Genomic DNA, 22648 nt, shown 5'->3' with positions numbered 1-22648 from the left:
GTGCCCTGGGTGTTCAAACCCCGTAAGAAGTCTCACAACACCAGGTTAAAGTCCAACAGGTTTATTTGGTAGCAAAAGCCACTAGCTTTCGGAGCGCTGCTCCTTCGTCAGGTAAGTGGGAGTCCTGTTCACAAACAGGGCATATAAAGACACAAACTCAATTTACAAAATAATGATTGGAATGCGAGTCTTTACAAGTAATCAAGTCTTAAAGGTACAGACAATGTGAGTGGAGAGAGGGTTAAGCACAGGTTAAAGAGATGTGTATTGTCTCCAGCCTGTAATGTCACACCATCTGTAACCCCCATGACTTGCCTGGGCTTGCAAAATCTCACTTACTGTCCCGGCTGGAGACAATACACATCTCTTTAACCTGTGCTTAACATCTGGAGTTAAAAGCTGGTCTCTGTAATGGTGACCAAGACAACCATCGCCAATTGTTATTAAAAAAAACCTATCTGGTTCATGAGTGTCCTTTAGGGAGGGAAATCTGCTGTCCTTTCCTAGTCTGGCCTATATGTGACTTCAGAGCCACAGTGATGTGGTTAATTCTTAACTGCCCTCTGAAGTGGCCAAGCAAGCCCCTCAAGGGCAATTAGTATTGGGCAACAAATGCTGGCCTTGCAAATGACGCCCACATCCCATGAAAAAATTCTAAAGCAATCAATATTTTTCAGAAGATATTTAAAGTTAGAGTTTATTTATTTGTGTAATGTAAGTAGCTTACATTAACACCGCAACAAAGTTACTGTGAAAATCCTCTAGTCGCCACACTCCGGCGGCTGTCCAGATACACTGAGGGAGAATTTAGCATGGCCAATGAACCTAACCAGCACATCTTTCAGACTGTGGGAGGAAACCGGAGCACCCGGAGGAAACCCACGCAGACATGGGGAGAACGGGCAGACTCCGCACAGACAGTGGCCCAAGCCAGGAAATCAAACCCAGGTTCCAGGCGCTTTGAGGCAGCAGTGCTAACCACTGTGCCACCGTGATATTAGATGAGGGTAATTCCAATATGTGCCGACAACCAAATCTATAAGGTATAAATCACGCCACTTTATCTGTATTATATTATTTTATTTGCGTTCACTTGGTACAAATCCCCAAATCATCACTAAAATAACTGGCTGGTTAGAGGAGCAATGAATGTATTTGGCGAGACTGGAGATTACATCGGCATGATGAATCATTGAGAAATGAAACATTAGTTTATTTTCAGTCTTGCGTTGATGTATTATATATCATATTGAATCTATATCCATTAAAAAATAAACATGGAAGTGTATATTCACAGAGAAAAATTAGGTGCGGTATAGATGTGTTTGGCATGCCTTTGGTATTTCATCAGAACTTGACAGTATATCTATCACTCCTTCCAACACCACAAGATATCTCATTTCTGCAGTGTCCGCTTGCCTGATGTTATAATTTGTTGAATTGGCATTGGATGTGGCTTCATATAAAAACATCATAGGAGCCAGCTGATTGCTTCAGTGATTAGACAAAGTCAAATAACGAAATTAGTGAAATAATTAACCACGCAGACTTGGCTTTCAAAAGAAACAGTCGCATCGAGAAGCAGAGATGAATGGGTATATTTGAGGTTTAAAAATAGACAACAGAAACAAAAGCTCCTGGAAATTGAGCGTGTATATTATTGAGCTATGAGTAAAACAGGAGAGAAGCTGAGCGAGAACAGGTGAGACAGGTTAACCATGAGTAAAATTGATTTTTAAGATTTTAATTTCAGTTTTGTTTATTATCATGTGGCATTATGAACACCATCAGGATATTTAGGCTGCTTTTGAGCTCTCAAAAATCTGGCTGGCCTATGCAACCCCAGAATTGCATAAATCTTCCAGGGTTTCAAAACCATTTTGGCATCTGGCATTCACAGGGTAACGACCGGAATTCTCCAATGACTATCGTTGCCAGTAAGGACAGAGAAACATAGAAGATAGGAGCAGGAGGAGGCCATTTGGCCCTTCGAGCCTGCTCCGCCATTCATTACAATCATGGCTGATCGTCCAACTCAATAGCCTAACCCTGCTTTTCCCCCATAACCTTTGATCCCAATCGCCCAAGTGCTATTCTTGAATACATTCAATGTTTTGGCATCAACTACTTCGTGCGGTAATGAATTCACCAGGCTCACCACTATTTGGGTGAAGAAATGTCTTCTCACCTTTGTCCTAAATGGTCTACCCTGAATCCTCCGACTGTGACCCCTGATTCTGGACTCCCCCACTATCGGGAATATCCTCCCTGCATCTACCCTGTCCAGTCCTGTTAGAATTTTATAAGTCTCTATGAGATTCCCCCTCATTCGCCTGAACTCCAGCAAAAACAATCCTAACCTAGTCAATCTCTCCTCATACATTAGTCTTGCCATCCGCAGAATCAGCCTGGTAAACTTTCGCTGCACTCCCTCGAGAGCAAGAACATCCTTCCTCAGAAAAGGAGACCAAAACTGCACACAGCCAAATCTCCATTCACTGCAGCGGGACTGTAGAATCCCAGCCGTGGGCGAGGTTGGAGAATCCTGGCCAATGGCTCCTCGGCTGGAGGTGTCCACAGATCCCCTGCCATAATTCTGCTTGCGGACCAACACAGTCATGGTGCCCCTACCGTTTCGGGGAGTTTTTGCATTGACTTGTGAGGAGTAGAACTTGCATCTTCCCATTACGTGGCAAATGATGGACTGGGAGCAGTGACAGAGCTGGGCACTGAGCCTCATAATGCTGGGAGTTCCTACTTCTGCACCTCAGCAGAGACTCAGCTTCCTGGGAAGGTTGGTGCACTCAATGAAGAGAAGAGTGCTAACCACTACAGTGCATGTATATGTAGTGTGGTCTGGACCTTCCAAGGAGGAAACCCAGTTTAAAAATTATCAATATTTTGTTTTCAAAGTGATTGCTGCTTGCTGATTAAGTTCTAGTATTTCAGTAGTTAGATGATAGCTCAGAAGGTTTGCTACATCTCATTATTGAAACCAGGAGATGGTAGCCTCCCCCACTAATTTTCCATTGCCAGAATATTACGCCTTCAAAACCCAGATCATTATTTTGCTGATAATTTTATTTTTGAAGGTGTCAGCCATGGCTCTGGGAGCAGCACTCACCTCTCAGTCAGTAAGTTTGTGGGTTCAAACCCCACTCCTGTGGCTTGAGTACATAGTCTAAACTGAGACTTCTGCACAGGAACCTTTGAGCCCTTGTTAGCTTTCTTCTCCACAATCAGAGTGGCATCGAGCAGCTTTTCCAGGCCTTTGTTGGCATGGACATTGCTAATATTCCCTTGCAAGAGCCTGGAAACCACACAATCCATGCTGGCAACGCTGCTCCCAGGGTGGTGTCTGAGCAGTTGGCACCAGTACAGCTGGACTATCCAGAATCGCAGTCCACTTGCTTTTATGTTTATCGATAAATTATCAGACATTTTATTTTTGTGAAAGCCGTTATATAAAAACAGTGTGCTATTCCCTCAGTTGCAGATATTGAGAATGGGGAGTGGGGAGGGAGAATTGTGGTCACTTCCAAGATTCGATGTGGTAACTAGAATCTCTACAGTGCAGAAGGAGGCCATTCGGCCTACCAAGCCTGCACCGACAACAATCCACCCATAACCCCATGTATTTACCCTGCCAGTCCCCCTGACACTAAGGGTCAATTTAGCACGGCCAATCCACCTAACCCGCACACCTTTGGATTGTGGGAGGAAACTGAAGCACCCGGAGGAAACCCACGCAGACACGGGGAGAACGTGCAAGCTCCACACAGACACTCACATGGAGATTTTCACAGTAACTTCACTGCAGTGTTAGTGTAAGCCTACTTGTGATACCAATAAATAAACTGAAACTAAAAAAAAAACTCAACTAAACACCCAAGGTCGGAATTGAACTCAGGTCCCTGGCGCTGTGCGGCAGCAATGCTAACCACTGTGCCGCCCCAAATACAGGAACTCTATGCTAAAGAAGACAATTAGGGGTGAATGTTGCACTTTTAACACAGGACAGAAAACAGTGGCAGTAGATTGTACACCCCCACCTCACCCCTTTAAATACCTTGCCCAATTTGCGTTTCCACTGACAGAAAGGGAAACTGAAACATATTAAACCTCCTGTTTTACCCCTTCCAAGAAGCAAAAGTGAAAATCTCCCCCCACCCCTCCCCCTTTGGGGCGGCACGGTAGCACAGTGGTTAGCACTGCTGCTTCACAGCTCCAGGGACCTGGGTTCGATTCCCGGCTTGGGTCACTGTCTGTGTGGAGTTTGCACATTCTCCTCGTGTCTGCGTGGGTTTCCTCCGGGTGCTCCAGTTTCCTCCCACAGTCCAAAGATGTGCGGGTTAGGTTGATCGGCCATGCTAAAAAAAAAATTGCCCTTAGTGTCCTGGGATGCATAGGTTAGAGGGATTAGTGGGTAAATATATGGGGGTAGGGCCTGGGTGGGATTGTGGTCGGTGCAGACTCGATGGGCCGAATGGCCTATTTCTGTACTGTAGGGTTTCTATGATTCTATGAAACCTGGATGCATAACCTCAAAGGTGAGGAGGATGAAAAATATTGAATAGTAAATTAAGTGGTTGGCTTGATTACTTGCAGGTTCGCGATAACAGATGGCTGCGTCTTGTCGTATTGCTGAAAAAATTAATGCTCTTTCTTTGTCAATAACTTTGCCAATGTCAGTAAGTCTTGCCGACTACCTGCCACGCAGTGGGTCATTCCTTATTTCCAAGTTATCGTTGCTTTATTTATTAGGCGTCACCCTTTTAATTAGTTTTTTTTCCCCAGCACTATATAAATGTCATGAATAATTTAACGATAGTTTGTGTAATGTCAAATTAATTAGCAAGCATTTGAATAAATTAAATGAAAATACCATACTCAGAAGACTCCTCCCAGAAAGTGTGTCAGTAATATTTTCGAATTTAACTGAGTATCTTATCAAAATAGCCCTTACATAATCTGACATTGGGAATACGATGATTTTACCTGTCCATGTCTTGGGATGGATTTGCTGCTATATTGAAACACGTGGCATACATACCAGTGAAGCACATGGTAGGGGTTTTAAACCCAGCCACACAATAGAAGCTGGGAGGGTGGTCGGTTAAAATGTCCCAGGCGGGATTTTCCGGCCGCGCTCGCCCCAAGACCGGATATTCCCGCCTGAGGTCAATGGACCTTTGCATGTTCCTGTCCCACCCGTTACGATTCCCGTGGCAAGCCTGGACAGGAAAATTCCGCCCCCTGAGTGTGACGGAAAGTCGTCCAGATCTTACTAGACTGAAACTGGGGACAGCATTTTTAACACACGATCCTGCTCCCACGCCCACATGTCTGTCCTTGGCCTGCTGCAATCTTCCAGTGAAGCTCAACGCAAACTGGAGGAACAGCGTCTCATCTTCCGGTTAGCACTTTACAACCTTCCGGTCTCAACATCAAATTCAACAACTTCAGATGATTAGATCCACCCATCTCAACCCCTTTATTTTAATTTTATTTAATTTTTCACTGTTCTCTACCTTTTATTTCTTTATTGTCTTTTCTCATTTTTCTTTCCCCCTACTTTATCCCTCCCTTTCCTTACCTTTCCTCCCCCTTTGCTTCCCCCTTCCCCCCTTTTTCTAAATTTTACTTCTCTCCCACCCTGCCCCCTCCCCCCAACATCTTCATCTGTCACAGCTTACCCTCTGATATTAGCTTCTCTGCCGTTTGGCCATTCACACCCATTTTACTCTCTATGGACTGCCAGTTGCAGCCTTTTCCCCTGGTTTCTGTGGCTGTGACTCATCTTTCATTCCCTCATCCTGCAGTATAAATATCTCCCATTTTCTATGCCTTTTAGCTTTGACCAAGGGTCACCTGGACTCGAAACGTCAGCTCTTTTCTCTCCTTACAGATGCTGCCAGTCCTGAGATTTTCCAGCATTTTCTCTTTTGGTTACTAAACTGAAAGATATTTAGGGTTCTAATTCATACATGCTATTGGCATCAGATGTGTCATCAAGTCATGATTTTAACTGGACTTAACAAGGGAGTTGCCCTGGCTTTCTTAACCAGGTGAATGCCAACACAAAGTGCATCGGGAGGGTTTGTTAGATACGTTTCATTTGTCCTTGCGGCCAAGGGCCTCCCAATTTTCCAGTGGCTCTGCAGCTGCTTCCCACCTGCAGCCTGACCACCCCAGATAGAAAATGGACCCAGCAGCATGCTAATGATCAGCAGTTAAATTTGCTGCAGCTTGTTACTCTCATGGCAGGAAACAAACTGAAACCAATGGGTTTGCTACCAGAAATCTGTCTCCTGTCCCTGCACCACCAGTTATAGTTCTCAGTAGAACAAGTGTTAGATAATGGACTTTAACAGGCAAAGTTATATTGTCTGAAAGGTTTTATGCTCCCCATCCGTCAATGAAACTGCTCGCAACCACACAATCAGAGAATTAATGAGGTATTAATTAATTAATGACAAAAAATGTTTCACTAGATTTTAGCTCTTTGAGTTGGTGGATACGTTGTGGCCTTGTAATTGACAGTTGTAAAGCGGGTCAGTTTGTGAATTTTATGACTGATAATGGGTACCTTTGCTGAAAGATCATTTTACAACTTCTCATCACATTGCCTAGTTAAGATTCATACCCTGACATTTATTTAGGTATTCAATAAGCTATGCAAAAGAGCTTAAAGGGTGGACTCCTGGGACAGGCCCTCAGGGATTTGCAACAAATGAATATGAATACATATTAGAAACTATTATAACTGCGAAGGGCTTCCGACCCTCAGAAGCCATTTTCATGTTTGCTGAAGCTGTGTTTTTGTTTTCTGCGTACTGATTCTGTTACCCCTTATCATTACATTTTTGTCTAACAGTGCCAGATCTGGTGCCCTTGGAATCAATTCAAGGAGGTCCATTTGAGGAGAAGATATATCTACAGTGGAAGCCACCAAATGAAACTAATGGAATCATTACCCTCTATGAGGTAAAGCAACATATTGCTATCAATCATCCTTTTTTTGCCTCTTGGGTGTTTAATACTTTATAATTGTCGAAAGGTACTCTTGGAGCACTGGGAAGATTGAGGAATTTATGAGAAATAATGACATTTATTGCAAACACTGGGCCACAGCACTATCTGACAACAGAACTAATGAAATCTGGGTTATCAATGAAACATATATCTTTGTCCCATTGGATATACATGTAAGATTGTTTAATTGTGATTCATACAGATCTTCTCATTACTTGCTCAGCATGAATGATATCAGATACTTAGATCCAGAGTTAACAGTATAATAGTCAGTTCCTCAGAAACTAATAGTGCTGATAAAGACAGTGTGAAACGCTGGGATTCATTTTTGATGGTAAACTTTGCAGAGCACACTTACTACTTTCAGTGTTAAGAATAGACAAGTAGGAAGTTGTGCTCCCGGTTTTTAGTTTAAGGAGAAAATCATTCCACAAATGCTTTCATGAATTATTTCAATATTTTCCAAAAGCTGGTAAAAGTAAAAATAAGATTTACAAAAGACAAAGTGAAGCGCCAAATTACATCATAGAATAAAACTTTCCTGGACTAAATTGGATAGCCCTGAACATAGACAATGCTCGATTAAGCTGCACGGTTGATTGAAATGCAGGCAGTAGACCAACTTGGTGCTGTCTGCTCTGTTGTCTTATTTCTGATTGAAGGAAGCGCTGACCACGTTGTTCTTTGGCTGCACGCATCATCAGGGGACCCAAAATCATAACTTCCTGGCACCATTTCAAACCAACAACTCACACTCCTTAAAGGGAAGGCATATTGTGGACGGAGCAGGGGCTGTTTTTTTAAATTCCAATTCAATCAAATGAAGTCCAATTCAGAGTCTCAACAAGTTGAGACATTTCCGATCCAAGCTGACAAGACAGGGTATGCAATCCTTTACCCTGTCTTGGGCCTGATCTACATGAGCCAAGCTGATTGGAGTAGGCGCAGGTCTTCCTCCTCCAAGGCTTGATCTCATTTGCATCTTAGCCAAAAGTCCGAGATGCCGCTTTTAAAAATTGTTTCATATGAAAATGAAGCTTAAATGTAACTTAATGACCTCAACCGAGTGCAGCATCCGCATACTACACTTGATCTTAGCCAAAAGGCAGAGAAGCGACAGCAGGGGCTGTTGAGCAAACTGTAGATCAGGGAAACAGTGGGGAAATGCACAATGCAGGAGGCGATACTCTTAAGGTCTTGATTTGTACAGGTCATTTAAGACATCTGCAGTTTCTTATAAATATTGAATAAGATATTGAAGCCTATTTAAACTGACTTTATTTAAACTAACTTCAGTAAACAATATTTCCATGTGTTCCGTCATCCATCTTTTATCCTCATGATGGCAAAAAGGAATAGTCATGAGAAAGACAACATTATCCCACTTCAGTTACCCAGTTCCATATCAAACTTTCCCAATCAGGAATAGTATGGTTAATTGCAAAGCAAAGCTCCCTTTTGTCAAAGCCAACCATTGACCTAAAGTTTAAGTTTATTTATTGATTTGTGTCACAAGTAGGCTTACATGAACACTGCAATGAAGTTACTGTGAAAATCCCCAAGTCGCCATACTCCGGCGCCTGTTTGGGTACACTGAGGGAGAATTTAGCATGGCCAATGCACCTAACCTGCACGTCTTTCAGACTGTGGGAGGAAACCGGAGCACCCGGAGGAAACCCATGCAGATACGGGGAGAACATTCAGACCCCACACAGACAGTGACCCAAACCAGGAATTGAATCCAAGTCCCTGGCGCTGTGAAGCAGCAGTGCTAACCATAGTGCCACTGTGAGTAAGGGGATTTTCACAGTAACTTTATTGCCGTGTTAATGTAAGCCTACTTGTGACACCAATGAATAAACTTAAACTAAAGATGTTAAAGCCTATTTAAACTGACTTTATTTAAACTAACTTCAATAAAGAATATTTCCATGTGTTCCACCATTACTTTTGTGCTCATGATGGCGAATAGAAATAGTCATGAGAAAGACAAAATTAATCCACTTCAGTTATCCAGGTCTGTATCAAACCCTCCCAAGTCAGGAATAGTATGGTTAATTGCAAAGCAAAGTTAAAGTTTATTTACTAGTGTCACAAGTAGACTTACATCAACACTGCAATGAAGTTACTGTGAAAATCCCCTAGTCGCCACACTCCGGCACCTGTTCGGGTACACTGAGGGAGAATTTAGCATGGCCAATGCACTTAACCAGCACATCTTTCAGACTGTGGGAGGAAACTGGAGCACCTGGAGGAAACACACGCAGACACGGGGAGAACATACAAACTCCACACAGACAGTGACCCAAGCTGAGAACCTTTCAAAGCTCCCTTTTGTCGACACCAACCATTGACCTGAGACCCGACTTCAAACCGGATCCCTGATTGAACTCCTGTGGCATTTTCGAGATTCCATGCCTATGGTCTCTTTGAATGTGATTGCCAACTGAGTGTGAAAAGATGTGAATTGGGTGGGTAGTTTTGGACCGTGTCTATTGAACTGAAGGTAGCAAAACTCATCTTCACCATCGTACCCTTACAGCCAGATTGGAAAACACAATGCGGAACCTGGCCTCTCAACACCAAGTACACGCATCCCAAACAAGGCAGAGAACATTCTTTGTTTCTTAGCTGGTCCTGAGATTATCCTGAATAATTTATCTTCTGTGAAAAATGAAAACATATTTGGATGAAAGCAATGTGAGAAATAGAAAGGTATAAAATATTGAATCCGGCTTTGTCTTCAGAGAACCTAATACCATTCGTTGCACGGAAATATTTCATACATATATTCCTTGTAAAATATCCTATAATTTATATGCACCATGACATTTTGCTTCAGGAATCAACATGAGTGAGTGTGACATTTACTTCCAGCAACTGATACACCAGCAGTGTTTTTTTTTTCAAAGGAATACTTGCAGACGATAGACATACAGAAATTTGTCACGTTATAATTTACGCTTTCATTATTATACTTTTATGTTTCATGTTTCTTATTTCATAAATATTGATGGACAAATGAAAGCATTTGTTTGCTGTGTTGCAGTTTTCAATGCACTCTCTAGGATATTACATCTCAATGTAATGTTCACTTTTGCGGGTACCATATCAGAAATCATGCAGTGATATCCTGTCAGAAGGAAATAAATATTTAGCTTCTTGAGGTTTGGAAATCAAGGATAAGAGAAGCAATAAATGTATATAGTAAATACACGCTATCCATCCTGTTATTAGCGGCAGCTCTCGGATTTCTGCACATCTCAAGTTGAAAGTAATCTTTATATTTAATATTATCGTCATATGTTTTGTACAGCTTTCAGAGCGTTTCTATACATCATTACCATAAAATATCATTATATTTCCCACTTACTCTTGGATCGTGCTGACCTCTTATTTTTATTGGCAATACATCCCTCCCAAAAATGTAATCTTATTACACCGTGTTTGATTTAGAGATAAGATGCTGCCCATTTGCCTTTAAAAGCGATTACATTGTAACATCTGATGAAATTATCATTGAGATTTTGTCTGGTGGTGTGGGGCAAAACGCTACGTCGGAATGATGTTATTTTTCAGCCAGTCGAAATTAGAATGCAGCGACATGTCAAGAAGAATGCAAGAAGGTGCTCTGTTTTCGCAAATTAATGTGTTTATGTTCCTTAACCATGTGAAAGGAAGCAAGTTATGAGGAGGAAATGCGAGCTATAATAACTTGACAGCTCAATTGAAATTGCAGTCAGTGATTAGATTCAGAGAGAAGCTCACAGAAAAATAATTCACTGTTAAATAAATCATAGGCCCTGTCTTTCAGTGTCTGGATGTCACTTCAGCTGAATTTGAATGGCAACTGTAATGGGCTCATTCACTCGCAGTTGAGTTCCTTTGTGTGCATGGTGGGCCAGATGGAAATAGCCGATCTGGTGCCAGTGTTTCAGGCCCCTCCAAGTCGCAAGTGGCCCAAAATACAGAAATTGTCTTTGTGCAACCTGCAAGTTTATAAAAGCGGCTTTCATTTCCTTTTAGATAACCTACAAGGCTGCTGGTTCCTTCGACCCCAATGTGGAACTGTCCAGCCAAAGAGGGCGGGTCTTCAAACAACGAAATGAGACACACCACTTGTTCGTTGGGCTTTACCCTGGAACCACATATTCGTTCACAATAAGAGCAAGCACAGTCAAAGGATTTGGGCTGCCAGTTACCACCCGCATTACCACAAAGATTTCAGGTAAAAAATAAAAATGAAACTATAATATTGTACCCCTCCAACTTAAGGGTAAAAGAAAAACATATAGCCTGTTGTTTCACATGAATATTTCTAATGCAATTGAACACATGTCAAGGGAGGAAAATAATTGCTTCGATGTGTTGCGGGAAAATCACCACTCAGAGTCAGATTTAAAGATTTAACATGCAGTTTATCGGACGAAGCTTTGGGAGAAGCGCTGGGCTCTCCGCAGTGCTCGCAGCCACCTTCTCAATTTTAAAATGGCAGCTGAGCTTCTTTTATACTTTTCAAAGAATCGGCAAGTACAGACATTAGCAGTTATCACATCATTATACATTTCAAAGAATTGACAAGTACAGACATTAGCAGTTATCACATCATTAGCTGATTATGCCCCCCTATCAACAAGTGATCTCGTTAACAAAACTCATTGTTTCAGTTCTGCTTTATCTTAAGCTAAGGTGATCATCTGGACCTCAAGGTCTGGTTTATTTCCTGTAGTAATTAGACAATAACAGGATTTAGCTTGTTGTCTATGCCTAAGTCAGCACATCTTAATGTCTTTCCACAGAGTCCATTTTGTACCAGGTAACCATCTTGTATCTTTTAATTTCGGGATTCCCTCTGGCAGCGAGTCACTTTTACTCCAACAGATGTTTCTGCATTCAGTTAAGAAGTCTGGAAATCTGTACACTAAGAGGGGAAAGGTTTCTTCATCAGTCTCTGTGTGTGTAACAGAATGGAGTTTCTTGGAGGGCCGAAGGGCCTGTTTCCTGTGCTGTACTGGATTGAAAGATGGCTACAAAACAGAAACAAAGGTTGGGAGTTACAAAGCATTCCGCAGTCTGGTGGGAAGTGGTATCCCACAGTGTTCCGTGTTGTGACGACTAATGTTTATATATATTATATATATCTATATATATATAAATATGTATGGGTCATTGCAAAGAGGTGCCACCAATGTGCTGGAAACCTTGTACCAAGAACATGGCGGAAACCTTGGACTGAGCACTCCGCCTTTTTCTGGTGCAGGAATCCAGTTTTCAGGTCAGGACTACAGGAGCACAGCTCATCACAACAGGGAGCCATGGAAAGGGTGCAATTAGTGAGAGTTTATTTACAGAGGTGAACGTTACATGCAAGTGCTTAACATCTGTGTCCTCTTGAGGGCCATTACCTGGGCAGCAACCCCCAGCCTGCTTTTGGACTCCAGCTGCGTGGCGCTGCCACACCGCTCAGCCTGTGGATCTGGAGTGGAAGCAGTCGCAGGAAGCGGGGATTCTGGTGGGTGGGACATTCCCGGCGTCACCGGGGTGGATGACCCTATGCTGTGATTCAGCTGATCTTCCACCCTATGAGTGCCCAAGGGCCGCTGGCCTCCTCCTTGGGATAGAAGGGCAGCTAGATTGAGTTCAAGAAGTCCTGCCATCTTCTGGTGTTGACGCTGATGGATCCCAACATGTGCCTGCACCATGGCGTACATGTCCTGCAGCAGTGCAGGACAAAAGTCTTGCCCCAAGGTCTCCATGGTGACCATCACCCTAGATGTGTTGACCTCATTGCAGTGTTGGCACAATCACCTCGGACATAAGGCAGACAGACTCCTCCATGCAACCTTTCAATCTGAGGAGTGCAGCAGACATCCCTTCCTGCTTTTCCCGAGTTTGCCTTTGGAGCTGCAGCAACTGAGGCACAACCGAATCCAGAGGCTCATCGTCTCACTGGGACTCGGCTGATTCCTGGCCTCAGGCAATCCTCTGAGTGCCGGAACCCTGGGATGTCCCTGCCTCTACCTGCTGTGGACCTGGAAGTGGGATGTGCTCTTCAGATTGTGACCCTGAGGCCACTCTAAAACTAGGTGTCACCGAGATGTGTCTCTTTGCGCTGGTGAAGGGTGTGGGTGAGTGCAGTGATGAATCTTCAATGTCAGGGTCTGTGAATTTCTCTTCTGCATTGCTCTTGGGCTTGGAGCCAAGAACCTGGCTGCTGGACTCCCTGGGCTGCTACCCAGATGTGTCTGTGAAAGAAGGGAGAGATGATTAGTGCATGGCAGGGGCCTTTGGAGACAGGAGACATGACTCCCAGCATTGTTGTCTGATGGACGATGCACTGCTAGATTCTCACTTGGTTTATCACTGCTGACCTCACCATCAGCACAGGAGCGGTCATCATCCTCCCCAGCCAGATGGATGGCTCTGTCTTCAAAGTCCGTGAGGACATTTAGCCCTGGCATCCTTCTGCCCATCTGTGATCGCTCCCTCTTGTTGTGTGCCAACTTTTTCTGCATAAAACCAGATGGAGAGAGTGTAAGCAGGATGTGTGCCAGGGCAGATGATGAGGATGCCTGGCAAGTGTGGGTGGTGAGTGGGACCAGCGAGGTGATAACGGCACGGCCCACAGGGGAGATGAAGATGTTTCACTTTGGCTGGCAGTGAGTGCGATCCCTGTGGATGTGTGATGGGTGTGTGTGTGTGATGGCTGTGTGTGTGAGAGAGATGGCTGTGTGTGTGATGGGTGTGTGGGTGTGGGTGTGTGTGTGTCTGTGATGGGTGGGTGTGTGTGTGTGTGTGTGATGGGTGTGTGTGTGCATGATGGGTGTGTGTGTGTGTGTGTGGGTGTGTGAGTGTGTGATGGGTGTGTGTGTGTGTGTGATGGGTGTGTGTGTGTGCATGATGGGTGTGTGTGGGTGTGTGATGGGTGTGTGGGTGTGTGTGTGTGTGATGGGTGTGTGTGTGTGTGTGTGTGTGTGTGATGGGTGTGTGTGTGATGGGTGTGTGTGTGTGATGGGTATGTGCGTGTGATGGGTGGGTGTGTGTGTGTGTGATGGGTGTGTGTGTGTGTGTGTGCGTGATGGGTGGGTGTGTGTGTGATGGGTGCGTGTGTGTGTGTGTGTGTGATGGGTGGGTGTGTGATGGGTGTGTGTGTGTGCGTGATGGGTGGGTGTGTGTGATGGGTGGGTGTGTGTGATGGGTGGGTGTGTGTGTGCGTGATGGGTGGGTGTGTGTGTGTGATGGGTGGGTGTGTGTGTGTGATGGGTGTGTGTGTGTGTGATGGGTGTGTGTGTGTGTGTGTGATGGGTGTGTGTGTGTGTGATGGGTGTGTGTGTGTGATGGGTGTGTGTGATGGGTGGGTGTGTGTGTGATGGGTGGGTGTGTGTGTGTGTGTGATGGGTGGGTGTGTGATGGGTGTGTGTGTGCGTGATGGGTGGGTGTGTGTGTGTGTGATGGGTGGGTGTGTGCGATGGGTGGGTGTGTGTGTGTGTGATGGGTGGGTGTGTGTGTGTGATGGGTGGGTGTGTGTGTGTGTGATGGGTGTATGTGTGTGATGGGTGTGTGTGTGATGGGTGTGTGTGTGTGATGGGTGGGTGTGTGTGTGTGATGGGTGGGTGTGTGTGTGTGTGATGGGTGTATGTGTGTGATGGGTGTGTGTGTGTGATGGGTGGGTGTGTGTGTGTGTGATGGGTGTATGTGTGTGATGGGTGTGTGTGTGTGATGGGTGTGTGTGATGGGTGGGTGTGTGTGTGATGGGTGGGTGTGTGTGTGTGTGTGATGGGTGGGTGTGTGATGGGTGTGTGTGTGCGTGATGGGTGGGTGTGTGTGTGTGTGATGGGTGGGTGTGTGCGATGGGTGGGTTTGTGTGTGTGTGATGGGTGGGTGTGTGTGTATGATGGGTGTGTGTGTGTGTGATGGGTGTGTGTGTGTGTGCGTGATGGGTGTGTGTGTGTGTGATGGGTGGGTGTGTGTGTGTGTGATGGGTGTGTGTGTGTGATGGGTGTATGTGTGTGATGGGTGTGTGTGTGTGATGGGTGTGTGTGATGGGTGGGTGTGTGTGTGTGATGGGTGTATGTGTGTGATGGGTGTGTGTGTGTGATGGGTGTGTGTGATGGGTGTGTGTGTGTGTGCGTGATGGGTGTGTGTGTGTGTGATGGGTGGGTGTGTGTGATGGGTGTGTGTGTGTGATGGGTGTATGTGTGTGATGGGTGTGTGTGTGTGATGGGTGTGTGTGATGGGTGGGTGTGTGTGTGTTGAGAGTGAAAAGAAGAGTGACTTACCCTGGCAGAACCGAGAAGATCATTCATCCTCTTCCTGTACTGGATGGCTGTCCTGTTCTGCAGGTTTGAGCGCTGACCCCCACTGACCCCCATGCTGGGTCGGTAACCTCGCTGGCTGGTTATCCTTAAAGTTTATTTATTAGTCACAAGTGAGGCTTACATTAACACCACAATGAAGTTACTGTGAATTTAATGAAATTCCCCTAGTCGCCACACTCCGGCACCTGTTCGGGTCAATGTACCTAACCAGCACGTCTTTCAGACTGTGGGAGGAAACCCACGCAGACATGGGAAGAACGCGCAAACTCCGCACAGACAGTGACCCAAGTCGGGAATCCAACGCAGGTCCCTGGCGCTATGAGGCAGCAGTGCTAACCACTGTGCCACCGTGCCACATTGATTAAAGATTCATCCACCATATTGACCTGACAATCCTAAGGGATAGCGTAAAACTGACCTTTTCAAATGTTTTGGTGTGGAACAGCGCAAGATCCATTGGCACAAAGGGTGGGGTTTTCTGCCCCGTCCCGGCAACGCCCAACGATGCAACTTCCCGTTCTGTCCATAAGGACATAGAGGCACTTAAACCCTTTACAGTTGCTTTTTATTGATCGGATATGCATTACATTGTTGCCTTTATTGTGAAAAATGACATGCTGCCATGAGTGTACCTGGGCAGCAAACAGTTTATCAATTTGTTGTGAATCAATGCCAGATAAACCTGATTTGAAAGTTTGGAACAAGTTGCAGACATCCCGTTCTGTGAGTGGACAGATACAAGTAATACCAGCAAATATTAGGCTGCAGCAGTGACCTACAAAGAGGTGCTTACTCTTCACCTCTCCAACAACAGACTGAAAATGTACTTGAGCGCTCCATAGAAAAATGGATGACTTGCGTTCTCAGTCAAAGATACAGCAGATACATTTGAAGCAAATGCTTCTTCGACAGCACTATGCTCAAACAGGCTCTTACATGTCCCAAAAAAACATGAGGGTGTCCTTGAAAGAGGACCTGCATCCTAATTTCCATACTGCTTTAAGCATGGGAGGAACAAAAAGCCTATGGGGGCATTCTTATCCTCCCGACCCGCCAGATGACGGGCGGGGTCAACCGATGAGATCACGCGAGAGGCGAAAAATTGAGTCCACGCACGGTTTCCTCGCCTCACCCGATCTTACTGGCCTCGGATATCCAGCCTTTCCGGCCGCGAGGCTGATTCAATATTTAAATCTACTTTAAATCTAATTTTAATGTTATTACTTAGCCCGGAACGCAATCATTCGAGCTCACTTGCATTTAGTGGCCTCACCAGTAGAGATCTTCACCGGCGAGGATCATGTATTGTCCCCATCGATGGGGACTTGACGTGGTGGGGGTGGTGGGAGAGTTGTGCACTCTGCAATGGGGATCGGCTGGCTGGGGGGTGGGGGAGTGGGGGTGGGGTGCGGTGGGAAGCTGTACACTCTGCAACCGAGGATCACTGGAGTCGGGGGCGGAGGGAGGGGGGGACGACGGCAATTGACCAGGTCAGGGGGCAGAGATTTTAGGCGGCGATCGACTGGACCGGTGAGGTGGGGGGTGCAATCGCCCAGGGAAGCCAGCAATAAGGGGGTGCGCATGATATTGGGGGTGGGAGGGAGAGGTTGCCTGGCAGATCTCTCGCTGTCCTGTTGCGTGGAACATAGAGAAATCTGCACATGCGCAATTGCGTACTCTACTGTGAGCAGCAGGCTTTCTGATGAGCTTAGACCCACCCTATCCCCTGCTGACGGGAAACTGATTATGCATCATTTTTTGCACAAACTGGCATAAGATTTCATTTTCAAAGTCACCTGATCTGCAACTCTTCCATTTTCACGCTTGTTCATCACTTAGAGTTCCTCCTGCAGCCATTCCTGTCAGTGATCAGAATCACAGGGCCGGATTCCCCGACCTCGCCCACAGCTGGGATTCTCCGGTCCCACTGCAGTGAATGGAAATTTGGCTGAGCGTCAAATTCTCCATTCTCGCTGGTAATGGCGGTGGGGCATGAGTGGCTGGAAAATTCTCGGTTCAGAATCATAGAATCCCTACAGTGCAGAAGGAGGCCATTCAGCCATCCAGTCTGCACTGACTCTCCAAAAGAACACCTTACCCAGTCCCACCCGGGTCCCTGGCGATGTGAGGCAGCAGTGCTAACCACTGTGCCAACGTGCCACTCGTACTAATGGTGCATTCATCATCCACCTTCAGCGTCTCATGTCCATTTAAAAAAAATACAACTCGAGTCCTCTTTAAAGTCCAATCTTTCCATGTATGACTCCAAGATTTTCTCTATTATCATAACACAATAACTAGAACCTCAAGTTGCAAAATTACCATCTATATACCTGGCGAGACAACTGATTAGCAAGAACTCCACACAAAAACACTGAAGTGTCACATGGAAGATGTCGGCCCTGCTGTGTGTGGACCAATATGAAGAAATATTTGACACCCCTTGCATCCTGCATCCAATTCCTTGTCAATTAGAATAAACATGGTCTTGTCAGAGGGCATGCTGTAGTTCAGTTTCCATTTGAAAGATATTCCATAGTGTCCAGAGGTGAATATTCCTTGTTATTCATTTTTATTTGGAGTAAGCGGAAGGTTAGGCCCCAACTAAAGCTTTTGTGCTCTTCTTTCTTAGGGACTGAGTTTAATACTCCAATAAACTGGTGCATCCTTCGTTTTTGATTTGATTTGATTTGAATTATTATTGTCGTGTATTAGTATACAGTGAAAAATATTGTTTCTTGCGCGTTACACAGTCAAAGCATACGTACATAAAGAAGGAAAGGAGAGGGTGCCAAATGTAGTGGTACAGTCATAGCTAGGGTGTGGAGAAAGATCAACTTAATATATGATAGGTCCATTCAAAAGTCTGATGGCAGTAGGGTCAGTTGGTATGTGACCTCAGACTTTTGTATCTTTTTCCCGACGGAAGGAGGTGGAAGAGATTATGTCTGGGATGCATGCGGTCCTTTATTTTGCTGACTGCTTTTCTGGGGCAGTGGGAAATGTAGACGGAGTCAATGGATGGGAGGTTGGTTTGAGTGATGGACTGGACTTCGTTCACAACCCTTTGTAGTTTCTTGAGGTCTTGGTCAGAGCAGGAGCCATACCAAGCGGTGACACATCCAGAAAGGGTGCTTTCTGTGGTGCACCTGTAAAAGTTGATGAGAGTCATAGTGGACATGCCGAATTTCCTTTGTCTCCTGGTTGTTGGTGGGCTTTCTTAACCATAGCTTCGGCAGTCAGTTGAAGTCTTTTACATTCACCTGAAAAATAAAATGTTTCCGTTTTAGTTGACAGCATATATTGTGGTACCAGTATTACTTAACATAGATTGGGGAAGTAAAAGAGGAAGGAGGTTGTCATGTGTGAGGCATCATTACATGATGCAGTTAGTCAATCCCTACCAGCCAAGGGTATTTCAATTGGGCAGCTGTCATTCCATTTTCTTGAATAAAAGACTAGCCTTCCCCTACAGTACATAAAATCAACTTTTCTTATGAAAACTCAGGTCATTGACACGGGCGGAATTTTACTGGCACTGGGGAGGGCGAGGCTCGCAGAAGGGAATTCTCCACTGGCCTCGGGCGGGATTTTACGAGCCTCGCCCGAGCGAGATCGTAAAGTATCAGCCTCCAGATCAGTTGCTTGCTGGTTTGTCATTTTTCTCTCTCTACCCTTCTTCTAATCTTTTGGCACTCCTGATCACTCGAGATTAATCTTCGCGTGCTAAAATGATTTTAAATTTGTGTTGTGAGTAAACTGAAAGGTTGCTAGGAACTACGGGGAATGATATAACGTAGGGATGGTTAAACTAATTTACCTGACCCAAGTCCTGATAAACTAGGCCTCAAAACCCCGACAACACCGTTCAAATATCTCCTTGACGATTTGTTGGGTTTGTACTTTAGGAACCTGAACATTTAGAAAAGGTTGCAGTTGGTGCAGTTCCATTGTCAGTGATAAAATCCTAAATTAACACATTGAAATCTGTATGTGTCAGCCTCTGAAAATATATGCAAATTAATGGCTACACGCATTTAAAATTTACAGATGTAATTTTCAGACTTGGCTCTCCAGGGCCAGCCTCATCTACAGAAGTAATTAGTTATTTGAGAAATAACAACTTACCAATGGGCTTCTAGCCATCAGAAGTGCATATCAGAAATTTTAGCATGTGTTGTGCAGTATTTTCAGACCATTAATTTAAATGATTGGGAAATTGCCTGTAGCATCCATCTAAATTTCGAATCTGCACTTGCAATGGGCACCGGGAGCGCAATGTCAAAGCCTAATTGTAGCAAACGTTGTGTGCGTCTATAGAACCCACAAAGACAAACATCTTGGACACTGTAACCATAGTGAATTATGGGCGTGATCTTATCTGCCATTCACGCCACGCTCCCGGAGAACTTGGCGCCCAGCCAAATCTCTGTTCACTGCAGCAGGATGCGAAAATCCCGCCTGTGTGAACAGCCAGAAAATTCAGGCCTATGAATCTAACCATTAGCTTAAGACATCCACTCCCTCCACTAGTGGCATACTGTGGCTACAGTATGTGTTATTCAGGCAGTTTGCGGCAGTTTGTCAACAGTTCCTGGAAGTCATAGAGGTTTACAGCATGGAAACAGGCCCTTCGACTCAACTTGTCCATGCCGCCCTTTATTTTTAAACCCCTAAGCTAGTCCCAATTGCCCACATTTGGCCCACATCCCTCTATACCCATCTTACCCATGTAACTGTCCAAATGCTTTTTAAAAGACAAAATTGCCTCTACTACTACTACCTCGGGCAGCTTGTTCCAGACACTCACCATCCTCTGTGTGAAAAAATTGCCCCTCTGGACACTTTTGTATCTCTCCCCTCTCGCCTTAAACCTACGCCCTCTACTTTTAGACTCCCCTACCTTTGGGAAAAGATATTGACTATCTAGCTGATCTATGCCCCTCCTTATTTTATGGACCTCTATAAGATCACCCCTCAGCTCCAGAGAAAAAAGTCCCAGTCTATCCAGCCTCTCCTTATAACTCAAACCACCAAGTCCCGGTAGCATCCGAGTAAATCTCTTCTGCACTCTTTCCAGTTTAATAATATCCTTTCTATAATAGGGTGACCAGAACTGTATACCGTATTCCAAGTGTGGTCTTACCAAAGTCTTGTACAACTTCAACAAGACGTCCCAACTCCTGTATTCAATGTTCTGTTTTGTGGGTGTACCTTCACCACGTGAACTGTAGTGTTTCAAGAAGAAGTCTCAGTGCCACTTTCTAAAGGGCAGTTAGGATTGGGCATTAAATGCCATTTGTTGCTATTGTCACGATATCCCAAAAGTGAGTAGCGTATCAGTAATGTGCGATGTCACCATACTGGAGATTGAAACACATGAGCAAGTTCAGATTTTAAAAAAAAATAATAAGTAGATCAAGAGTCAGATAAAGCCCAAGATGGAGTGCAATGCCTTTTCTTCACAGCTTGGATCTTCTTTGTCTCTCGTGTGGAGACCATGAATTGGATTCAATTGGATTTTGAATTTGGCTTTTGCAACAAGGACGGAATTGATTTGGGTCTGTCCGGTCCATTCTGGCCTTTGTAACTTTAAGGATGGAATTTTTAAAAATAATCTACTTCCATGGATAGTTCGCAGTAAAATATGTTAGATTATAATTTGTCTATTATTTAGGTGTATGATTGCTTGCATCTCACTGTTCCTTTCAATGTTTATTGCTGTAAAACCGAAGGACTGTTCACAGCAACATTATGAGTGTTAATTGATGTGGGATTTTGATATTTGCATGGTTAATGGCAAGGAAATTGAGCTAAGAAGAACCAATTTGTCAAATACTGTTATCAAGGTATAATTTTATTGCATCTTAGAACATCAGATTTGATTTACATCTTGCGAATTATTGTAATACAGTTAAATTATATGGTAGTATTATTTTTATTTGTAGTAAAATTTCTAAATACTGGATGCAGTGAATTAGCAACAAGCACAACCTGTATTTATGCCATACATTTCACATAGGCAAGCAGCCCCAAGTTGCTTCACAGGAGCATGATCGAACAAACCTTGCCTCCTTAAGATCCATGATGGAAAACATTGGCCTGAACACCCACCTTTCCAAGGTGGAACCCTACATTTCATTTGCACATTCAGTTCCTATGGCCATTTGTAAGACCCTGACAAAGTCCCACATGGGAAACTTATTAAGAAGGCAAATGCACATGGGATACAGGGTGATCTGATAAGGTGGATTCATAATTGGCTTAGCGGTAGGAGACACAGGGTGATGACAGATGGCTGCTTTAGCGACTGGAGGCCAGTGACCAGTGGTGTACCACAGGCATCTGTGCCGGGCCCCCTGTTGTTCATCATTTATGTAAATGACATAGGTGGCTATGTGGGGGTAGGGTCAGGAAGTGATACAATGTTTAGGAACCAAAGGACAGTGTGTGCACCATGTAGGCTCCCTCTTTTGGTGCTAGGTATTGAGTAACCTAACCAACATCCCTTAAGTGACAACTGCAGACCACTCTGGGAACAGGTACGTCAACGGCCAGGATTTTCCGCTCCCACTTTGGTTTGGCAGTTTGGGCGATGGGAACAGAAAATCTGGTGAGAACTCCCAACTTGCATTTCACACCGACCATAAATGCATGACACAATTGTCCCCTCCCCCCCCATCAGTGCGCATTTCCCAACAGTCAATGTCAGAAGTATAATTTGAATACATTAACATCTAATAACGGGCTTCCACGGCTGAATTTAATTGATTTGTCATCAGCTGAAATTCTAAACATAGAACTTCTAAAGAAGAAACTTGCCTTGAAGTGACGGTTGTGATGTTAAGCAGGAATGTTGAAGATATTCGTAAGATGTTCCAATTAGTTACTTTAACATTTATTTTAGGCAAGTTAACAGCTCTGTTAAAACAGTTGACAGAAATGTCATAAAAATGTTATGGTATCACTGTCATTTCTAGGCTAATGTTGCTTAACAGGCTTGTGTAACTGTCCTTGTGTTGTGATATTTCACTGGGTAAACCTACCCCTCAAACACTAGCTGTTGATTTATCAAAGAAGTTTCGATTGCCTTGTTCTCCTCATCTATGTTCCTGTTGAAAACGATTCATTGAAAGCGTGATGTCAGCTAATCGCCCCAGTTCACCCTGCTCAAGAGTGGGTCCATCCCTTTTTGGATTAAGATAATCCAGATAGTTCTGACCTTGGAATGATGATCTCGTGCAGAAGATGATAACACACTTGGACTAATTAATTTAACTTTTAATGAAATGCAA

General features: G+C 44.4%; 1 protein-coding gene and 1 pseudogene across 2 annotated transcripts in view; one reads left to right on the top strand and one right to left on the bottom strand.

The window, feature by feature from the left end:
• Positions 1–22648, top strand: part of ptprt (protein tyrosine phosphatase receptor type T) — a 999403-nt gene that overhangs the window by 554902 nt on the left and 421853 nt on the right. For both annotated transcript variants that reach the window (XM_078236146.1, XM_078236147.1), the window contains exons 8-9: positions 6878–6987; positions 11062–11263. In XM_078236146.1, the coding sequence (XP_078092272.1) occupies positions 6878–6987; positions 11062–11263 (312 nt within the window). The remainder of the gene's footprint in view (positions 1–6877; positions 6988–11061; positions 11264–22648) is intronic.
• Positions 7946–8153, bottom strand: LOC144508832 (U2 spliceosomal RNA; annotated as a pseudogene).

Source organism: Mustelus asterias, chromosome 20 (assembly GCF_964213995.1).
Source record: "Mustelus asterias chromosome 20, sMusAst1.hap1.1, whole genome shotgun sequence".
NCBI classification, from domain to species: domain Eukaryota; kingdom Metazoa; phylum Chordata; class Chondrichthyes; order Carcharhiniformes; family Triakidae; genus Mustelus; species Mustelus asterias.
Note: the sequence above shows the minus strand (reverse complement) of the source record. Positions and strands in the feature narration are given on the sequence as shown.